At 47.3% G+C, this 9899-nt stretch overlaps 1 protein-coding gene across 1 annotated transcript in view; it reads right to left on the minus strand.

The window, feature by feature from the left end:
• The window catches only part of SP3 (Sp3 transcription factor), a 34462-nt gene extending 25082 nt beyond the window's left edge, over positions 1-9380 (minus strand). The window contains exons 1-3 of the mRNA XM_024211735.2: positions 7809-9380; positions 7391-7515; positions 7109-7216 (exon numbers count right to left, since the gene is read on the minus strand). Of these exons, the coding sequence (XP_024067503.1) occupies positions 7109-7216; positions 7391-7515; positions 7809-7815 (240 nt within the window). The 5' untranslated portion in view covers positions 7816-9380. The remainder of the gene's footprint in view (positions 1-7108; positions 7217-7390; positions 7516-7808) is intronic.
• Positions 9381-9899: the final 519 nt, after the last annotated feature.

The raw sequence follows: 9899 nt of genomic DNA on the forward strand, positions 1-9899 counted from the left end.
AGCAGACTGAGCTTCCATGGTGGAGACGGATGTTTGACAGCTTTCCCCTGCCTTGACTGGCCTTCTGCTATTCCTGTCACAATAAACTTTACTGTTTTGCCCTTTTCTTACAAACCAGAGTTGGTACAGCAGTTCTTGGAACTGTACCTTGCCATCTCTTCTAGAGGTAACAGCTCCTATTGTGCTCCCAAGCTGGGCAGGGGCTAAGTTATGTTAATAATTATAAATCCTACCACTGACCTAAAAGAAGCAATGTCTAATTTAGACTAAGACTACTATTGACCTCAAAGGTTCAAACCTAAATAACACACTGTTTGCCTTCAAGCTCTTAACAACATCTGAGCCATATTGAACAGGGTTCAGAGAGTGGTGGTCCTTTCTCCTCTATCAACGGCTACTCAGCCAGCAGAACGCTTTGGGGGTTGCCCTTTCAGAAGGGAAGGTGCAGAATGCCGGCATCCAAAGATTCCATGTCAGTTGAGAGAGAGGGAGGAACAAGGGTCTGAGGAAAGTGCAGTGTCCGCGGCAGAACCCACTTCGCCCGAGAAGGGAACAGGACATAAGGGAAGTTAATAGGAAGCTGGCAAAAGTCTTTAAGTTGAGCACCAGGAAGTGAAATGAAGCACAGAAATGAGAGGGAGCAAAAGCAGCAGCCAGGGACAATGTGACAGAGAAGGAAGCACTAAACGGTAAACCCACCTGAAAAGGTCAGTGTCCTTTGGGGGTTATCAGTGTTTCATGTGCTGCAGGAGGGAGACAGGTTATGACTCCTGCCTGCTCAGTCTTTTGATTACTTATTTTATCTACTGGGAATTGCAACAAGCTTGTTACAGAAAGGTGCTCTCCACCAAGGTGAGGTTCTCATTACTGAAGTCCCTTCTTATAAGAATGATGGTCAGGATGACTAATTTTGTTTTTGTTTTTTTTTTTTTAAAAGAGAGGCTGCAGCAACCCTAAGTCAAATGGGGTGGGGGGTGCACAAGTTTAGAGGACCACCCTCTATCCGCAAGAGGTAACCTAGCACAATTGTGGGGGAAGGGTTGATGGAATAACACCCTCCCTCCCATATGAAAGCTACAACAACAGGGGTGCACACATGCATGCACTTCAAGAAAGGCAGTGGGGCTAGGTAGCAAGCATGGCCCTGAGCACTCTGCTGGTAGCTCTGTCCAGAAGCAGTCCCACTACACCAGGGGTTCTCAAACTGTGGTTTGGGACCCCAAAGTGGGTCACGATCCCATTTTAATGGGGTCACTAAGGCTGGTGTTGGTCCTGGGCCCCAGCAAGACTGAAGCCCAAGCCTTACCACCCAGGGCTGAAGCCCAAACCCCACCACCCAGGGCTAAGGTTACATGTCCCCCACCCAGGGCAGAAGCCCTTGGGCTTCAGCTTTGCCCTCCCCCCTCATCTGAGGTGGTAGGGCTCCGTCTTTGTTCCCCCCTCCTGGGGTCATGTAGTAATTTTTGTTGTTAGAAGGTGGTCACAATGCAATGAAGTCTGAGAAATACTGCACTACACTATCAGTGGCCCTTTGACGCGGCGGGAGGTTTAGCACAGTGGGGCCACTAGCAGATCTCAGCGAAGCGGTGGCAGCAGAAGCAGAACACTCAGGGCCAGTAACCAACACTGTTTTCCCTCCTAATTCCAAGGTTGCTTCAGCTTCCAGTGGAGGAGGGAAAACGGGCATCATATGCTGATTCTAGACTCGCCCAACTGTCTTGGGCAGTTCTGTGTGGTGGAGAGGTTGATGTGTTTCACCCTTATCCCCTTGACTGCTCTGAGATCCTTGATGCTAATCCCCTCTCCCTACCCTATATATCTCCCATCCACTCCCTTACGTGGGCTGCCCAGAGGAGCATTCCTCATTAAAGCTATGGAGTCTCTCCTTGGATGGGGGATCCTTTCTCTGCCCCCGCCGCCCCGGCCAGTCTTCGGGTGCAGCTTCTTCACACAGCCACTTTTGCCCCCACTGGCCCTGCTCCCCACAGTGTTGTAACTGCCTGGGCAGAAAAATGAGGGAGAGGAAATGAATCAAAATACCCTAAATGTTTAAAAACATATATAAATGACCAAGAAAGGTCACTTAACTCATCCTAATGCTCATTTTTCCCCATAAAGTGCACTGAAACAAGTGAGCAGTGTATCAAGTTTAAGATTTTAAAAGGAAAAATTCCATCTTGAATTGTTTGAATTTTTTTTTTTTTTTTTTTAGAAGGAAATTCCAATTTTATACACTATGTTTAAGAATATGTAATTCAAGTGGACAATCTCCTTTAAAGGTCACCTGTAGAGATGATAAAGGCAGATTTGTGCCCTTTTTTGTTTTTTTGAGATATAGGGCAGGCTAGGAGGCTTATTAATTTTTATTTTTTAAAAACACTAGACACTGAAGTCCATTTAAGCTAAGGCCTGGTCTCCACCTAAAACTTACCTAGCTATGTTACTCAGGGCTGTGAAAAATTTCACCTCCTGTGTGACATAGTTACGTCAATCTAACCCCTACGGTAGACGGGGTAAGGTTGATAGAAGAATCCTTTTGAATTAATCTTTTGTTAAAAAGATTCAATAGCGTTAACTCTTCATTTCAGGTATGAAGAACTCACATACACAACTCGTACCTCCCGACTAGTGCTTCAATACTGCGAGTGTTTTATGCTCTTGATGTTTATATATTTAATAAAAAACAAACAGAAAATCTTTTAAAACCCCAACAATCTTTCAAACCTTCTTTAAACATCTTAAAAATCAAAAGAAGCAACAAGACTTAGTCTTTGACAGGTCATCTTTAAAAGAAAGGGAATGAAAGTTACACTTGCTGAAGCTCCAGGACTGCTATACTTAGTTCTGAGCAAGTACCAAGAAAACACTACCAGAACGAGGAACCAATGAGCATTTTAAGATCTGATTTCTTGTACACCATCTGGGAGAGAAGTGATTTATAGAATTGTAAAAGAGCAACTTTCACCTTTCCAATGGTATAAAGCATATATTTCTTGTTAGGTTGCAAAATACAGAACCTTAAAATCCTCTCATTTCAATTACTATCTTGATTTTCTCTACCACCAGTCCTCTTCCCCAAATTCATTCTAACATGATTTTAAACATGTCATTTCAGTTAGAATTTAACGCATCTAGGTTTTCAGATGGCATGAGGCATTGATGGCTAGTTCTGTGGATCAACCTATACCATAGTAACCTTAAACTAGTAAGTCTACTGTTTTTCAGGAAGATAATGTCACCCCACTTTGTCAAAGGAACGTAAAACAGAGGCCTTGTCTACACTACAGAAGTTATACCAACTTTTCACCCTTTAATACATGGAAAAGCATTGCTGGGAACCATCAGTGTAACTTACCTTGAAAGTTTATAGAAGGAAGAACTAGTATAGCTTGAATCAGTGCAGAAGATGCAATTCACAACCACAAATGGGGCAGTCAGTTCTCACAGCTCCCACCATTTGATCATTGTCAGAACCGACAAATTTCTCAGTCAGCCAGCATTCTTATTTCCACCAGCTGAGTACCCACTCCTATCCTGAGTGCCTCCTATCATACTGCCTTAATTCCCCATATTACCCACGCCTTTCTAAAAATCCTCCTCCAGACATGCCCAGGAGGCATTTGTTGGGCAGGGGGCCAACAGCACATTTTACAGGAGGTAGCAGCTGGAAGGAAGGGGTATGGCAGGGAGGCACAGGGGGGATTTTAAGTTGGCAAACCTGTTTGTCATTTGAGGTGCACAAAAGTGACAGCCTCCCCACTGGAAATCAGTATAAGGCAGCTCTAATGCAGACACAGGGACAAACCTCATGACAATCATAGTAGGTAGCGCGGACACACTCATTTCATGGGGGAAAGCATACAATCAATTGATTTTCCTAGTGTAGACAAGGCCAAAGAGAGAAAATCTCTATGCCTCAGATTCCTCATCTGTAAAATGGGAATGTTAATGCTCCTCTACTTTACTGGCGTGAGGAGAGTTAATTTAAGACACATTGATATGTTTGATGAGTAACAGAAATGCCTAAAAATAACCAGGAATTGAAAAGTTTACCCAACAGCAACTAGCTCAAGAACTCAACATACTAGCCCATGCCGCTAGACCCCACTAAAAGGCATGTTTCCCTGCAATTTGACAGAATACATTCAATATAGTTCAGACTGTTTTACCACGGTCAACTTTCTACTGATACTTTTTTGAAGTGTACCTTAGGATTGAATGAACATACAAACAACTGACCAATATTTGCCAAGTTTAGACTTTTTATCAACTAATATTGGTCCAACTATAGAGATTCAATTTACTGGCCAAATGCCATTTGCCCAGTCCTCCATACTTTCCTGGTTTCCTTTCCCTCCACTACTAACGCAATGATTCTCAACCAGGAGCCTGTGGAGGGCTGCAAGTTAAGTTTCAGTGGGTCCGCCAAGCAGTAGACTCACTAGGGCTCAGGGCAGAAAGCTGAAGCCCCACTGCATGGGACTGCAGCCCAGGACCTTGAGCCCACCACCCAGTGCTGAAGCCAAAGCCCGAGCAACTTAGGTTCTCAATGCTTCCTGTGGCACGGGGCCCTGGGCAACTGCCCTCCTTGCTACCCCCTAACACCAGCCCTGGCTTTTATATGCAGAAAAACAGTTGTTGTGGCACTGCTAGGCCGTCGAGTTTTTATAGCATGTTGGGGAGGCTCAGAAAGAAAAAGGTTGAGACCCCTGATCTAACACACAGTCAACCTGTGGGACTCTTTGCCAGGGATGTTGTGAAGGCCAAAATTGTAACAGGGTTCAAAACAGAAGTAGGTACATTCATGAAGGATAGGTCCATCAATGGCTACTAGCCAGGATGGGCAGGAATGTGTCCCTAGCTTCTGTTTGCCAGAAGCTGGAAGTGGATGACAGGGGACGGATCTATTCAGGACTTTCTATGTCAGAAACAAAAACAACATAAACCCAATCCAGAAACCAACAGGTAGATCACAAAGCGCTGGTGTGATATGCACATGGTGAAATACTCCACTTAACAAGTGAGCTGCCTTATTCTACATTTGATTCAGCTTTTGAATGGATTTATGGTGTAGCCCCGTACAGAACCCATTGCAGAAGCCCAATCTAGAGGTGAAGGCAGCATAAATGCCAGTAGCAAAACTTATGTAACGATCACAACCTCCTGGCCAGATGCACATTAAGAAAAAGCAATAACTATTGCCTTTGCTACTATTTGGTCATCCAAAAGGAAGTAGAAATCTAATTCAGCTCCTTTCCCCATCTCTCCTAAATTGAAAACTTTGGTACCAAATGATGGGATGGTCTGTCTGCAAACTTGGAAAATACTGCAAGTGTGCACATTTTTTGTTTCAGATCAAGGCTTTAGTCTCTCCTAAATTGGTGGATCTTGCCCAGGAAAGCTATCTACTAGAAAAACAAAAATTAAAAAATGCACATAAAAAGGGAAATAGCTAAAGGCTTAAAAATGAATATTGATAATTAAAGGTTATTGGTACTAGCTACACTGTCAAAGTACACCTAAGGTCCCAATGAGGAATCAGGTTTGTTTATGCTAAGCACTGTACAAATACCACCCCACCTCCCAAAATGTCCCCTCTCCAAAGAGGTAAAGTAGTGACAGACTTGTTAAAGTATACACATGGAGAAGAGCTGTATTAGCACCATCATATTTCCAATATGTATCTTTAAGGCAGTTCTGTTGCAAAGCACTGTGTACATTTGAAACTACCAATCAGATTTTTAAGGATACTTAGCAACCTAAAAACCTTTAAAACCCAAGTCCTGTATAATAGATCATGCTGCAAACTAATTTATAGTTAAAAGAGTCTATTAAGATGGAGACAAGCACACAGTAGTGAACAGGCCAAAGGACTAGGAGCATTGTGATCTATTCCTAGTTCAGCCACTGACCTACTTGTGGACCTGTAGGAGACCTACTTGTGTGACCTTGGGGACCTGCTGTGACTCAGTTTCTCCTTGTATAAAATGGAAATAATGTTTACTGGCTTTTGAAATGTATACATGAAAACACCAAACTTTGGTACTATTAACATTAACTCTTTACTGTTTAGATAATTTAATAAAATCTTGATAGCATTAATGTATTGGAACCAAGTCTTTTAAAAGCCTAGCAAACCCATTTACTCATCTAGTGTGTATTATTCCCTAATGACTAGAAAGATGTACTTTAATGCACTAATATTTATGTTACATCAATGCCAGTCCTGAGTAACTCTCCTTACCTATGGTAATAGATGTCATATGTCAATTTAGAATGTACAACTTCTGAAGCAGATATTTCTTACTATACATTAAAAAATCAGAAAACTTAATAATCAAAAGACACTCAATTCACTAATTTGATTTGACCAATTTTTTAAAAAAAAATAAAAAAAACTATAAAGTCTCCACTAGCATCTTGCTATTTAGATGGTTAAACAGCAGAAGGTGTTATAGGGATGCCTTTCTAGTCTACAACCTGATCCAGCTCATTATTAGGGGTTGCAAGGTCATCAAGACTCTTTTCAGAACAAGCAGCACCAGAAAGATAAGGGTATAAACTTGGTCTATAATTCAGAGTGCAAAATAACTGCACCTAGGAGACGTGTTCCTATAGGCAGCTAGTTTCCAGTGCTCTGATCATTTCTACACAGCCATTTTAGTCTGAAACTGCATCCTCCCTTTCAGCCAGCCTTCATTTTGTGGTATTGTTCGCTGAAGGGTTCCAGGCTGACAGCTCGAGAAGGAGTTGGCTGTGATCAGGTGTAGGGGAGATTCCTCTCTGTTTTGTGGGGAGGAGAGGGCGGGATTGTGCTGGTCTCAGGGTGGGGGTTTGGATTTCCCGCCTCCCCCCGTTTAAAGTAGGAGAACGCGCCGCTTTCAGAGGCGAGGCGGGGTAGTTACCCGCCCGCCTCCCCCAGGGAGTCCAGCTCCTCCGGGAGAGGCAGGGGAGCCTGGGGACCCCTCGCTTGGCAGGTCGGCCCTGCCATCGTCCCTCCCCCGGGCGGGCAGTGCCGTGTGTCCCGTCCCTCCCCCCAGGCGGGCGGGCTGGCTGCGCGGTCTCTCCCCCCGGCAGGCCGTGCGAGCGCGGCGGGGCGGGCACTTACCGCTCCGGCAGAGTGAGCGGCGGCGGCGGCCTCATCCTCCTCCGGCGACGGCGGGCCGATCTTGCTGCAGGTGGCCGCTAACAGAGCGAGCGGTGACGGCTGAGTGTCCTACCCACAGTGGGCGGGTTCAGAGAGAGAAAGGGGGTGGCGGTTAGTGCGGGGCAGCGGCTCGGGCTCCCGTCCTCAGACTCGCACACAGGAAGCGGCGGCACCGGCTCCCGCGCTCGCTCCCAACGTGTCACCCGGGGGGAAGGGAGGGGGCCCGGCCGGGCCTGCGCTTACCTGGGGGGCGGCCGCCCCGGCGGAGGCCGAGGCAGCGCCGTTGCCGTGCTGGAGATAGTCGCTGTGGCTGCTGCTGTCCACGTCTAAGGCAGCCATTTCCTCTTGTTTCACGGGCTTCTCGGGAGCTGCGGGCGAGCGGGGAGGGGGAGGGGAGAGTCACTGACGGGAGAGATCACCCCCTCCCTTCCCCCCTAACCCCAGCGCTCCCCCCGCCCTCCCGCACGGAGCCCTCCTCCTCCTCCTCCTCCCCGCGCTGCTGCCCCTGCCCCTCTTCTCCCTCCTCCCCCTGCTCCTCCTGCTGCTCTCAGTGTCGCTCTCGCCTCGCTCACACGCAGACGCGCCAGGGCCGGAGGGGAGCGCAGGGCCGGACCAGGAGCGGCAGGGAGCCCCGCTGGCGGCTCGTTCTGTGCGTACGTACCGGTCATGGTGTGAGTGCGAGCGGCTGGCTGGGCGGGAGGCAGGCTGGCTGGCTCGCACACAGGCCCCGCCGGCTGGGGCTAGGCGGCTGCCGCCGGGGACATGCTTATTGTGCTCACGGGCTGAAGCGGCGGCGGCGGCCCGAGCCCACTCCGGGTTTTTTTTCCTATTTTGATTGACGGTGCGGGAAAGCCGAAAGGTGGGGCTTGCAGCGGGAGAGGGGGCCCGGCCGACACCACCACCGCCCGCCCGCCTGCCAGTCCGGAACTCCCGCCTACCCGCTCTCGCAGGCTCCCATTGGCTGCGCTGCGCCAGCACCGCCACTCTCACTGGCCGCCCCGCCTGTCGCTCTTCTGCTAAGGGGGGGGGCATGCCGAGGTGGCTTCCTGTTTGCCTGGGTTTGTGTGAGAAACAATGAGCGGGCTCCTCGGAGAGCTTTCGGCGGCGGGGCCCTCAGCCTGCTCGGGCCCCCGGGGGCGCTCGGCGCGCAAGGCCGCTCAGGGGGATTTTTCTGGGATAGCCTGCGGGCAGCGATCCCCAAGACTGCCCCGTGCTCCCTCGGGGCGGGGGCTCCTGACGGCCTCACACCCTTGGAGCCAGCGCTCTGGGCAGGCAGCTCCAGCTGCTGCTGCCTGCACTAAGGCTGCGCGCTCGGTGCGGGGCAGTTGGCAGGGCCTGGTTACAGCCGGCTGCCTTCCCCGCGGGCCTGGGGCGTGAGTGTTTCAGGGGAGATGTTTCCGCTCCCGCAGCAGGGTTTGAAATCTCCCTCGTTCGCGTTGTCACTCACAGCTTGTGACAGCCGCTCCCATGAGGCGGCGGCAGGCAGCGCCTTACAAAAAAACCTACAAAGTAGTTAGTGCAGTTGAAATGCAGCAGGGGGTTTGTTACCACGGGAGCGGATTCATTTAATAAGGGACAGATTCCTAACGTAGCAGTAGCACCCGCTTTAAAATGGCTGGGCCCAAGCAGACAAGCCCTGTGTGTACAGTTCCTCTTTGTTGTAGCATTCAAACTCCATGATGGTGAGACACTCACGTGTGTTATAAATGCTTCACTTGCTCATGCTTCCCTTAAAAACGTAAAGATATGCTCCCAAATGATTACTGATTCTCTAAAGCAACTGAATTTCATGTTTTAACTCAAAGCCAAGATAGATTTCACAGCAGAGTTAGTCACACTAGGCATACCTTAAATCCGGAGTTTGCTACTGCAAATTGTGAATCTGACAAATCCACCTCTGGTTGACCCATCAGATCTAAGGCCAAAAAGGTCCATCTGCGATACTTGAGGCTTGCTGAGCTGTTGCTTCTGTTAAATACAACCCATTAAAAACAATGTCTTCTGAATAAGATTTAATATCTATATGGAAAGTTATGTTACACATGATAAAATGTTTAATGTTCTCTTTGAAGCCACTAAATCAAGCAAGTGCATATAGAAGCACTGGGTTATGTTCTGCTTTTTCAAGCCTAAATCCTTTGTCAGCATTGCTTACCTAAGAGGAACTCCTGAGACTGTTCATGTATCATTCCTGATATGTCAGCTGCAATGCAACATAACAGGCTTTTTTTTTTTTTTTTTTTTTTATTTTATATTATAAATTAAAGGTTTTTTTTTTTTTTTTTTAAGAAACCATAGATTATAAACTCAAGGAATGGGTTTTACTCTGTAAAGCACTATATAAGGATATGTTGGCATATGTATTATTAATAATGCTTAGCTCTTGATTACACATCAGGAGTAATAGGTATTTGATATGGAAGGTGGACACCTTAATGCATCATCTCCCCATCGCACCTAAATTCTTCCTAGAGGGAACACACCAGACTAGAAGGCTGACAAAACAGTGGTATACACCAGGAGGTCCAAAACTGTTCTCTGGTTCTAGGCTTTGACATAATGTAAACCACAGAGAATTACCCTGAAGATACACTGTAGTGACCTAGAATCTGCATTTAGTTTCTAAAGGTCCTGGGTCATACAGAGAGAATTCCTGAAAAACGGAGGCTAATAGCAAGTCCAGAAACCTGGTCAGAATCTTGAGACGTGGAGTATGTCTATGCTGCAGTAAAACACCCATGGCTGGCCAGTG

Source organism: Terrapene carolina, unplaced genomic scaffold (assembly GCF_002925995.2).
Source record: "Terrapene carolina triunguis isolate 2854851 unplaced genomic scaffold, T_m_triunguis-2.0 Scaffold62, whole genome shotgun sequence".
NCBI lineage: Eukaryota > Metazoa > Chordata > Testudines > Emydidae > Terrapene > Terrapene triunguis.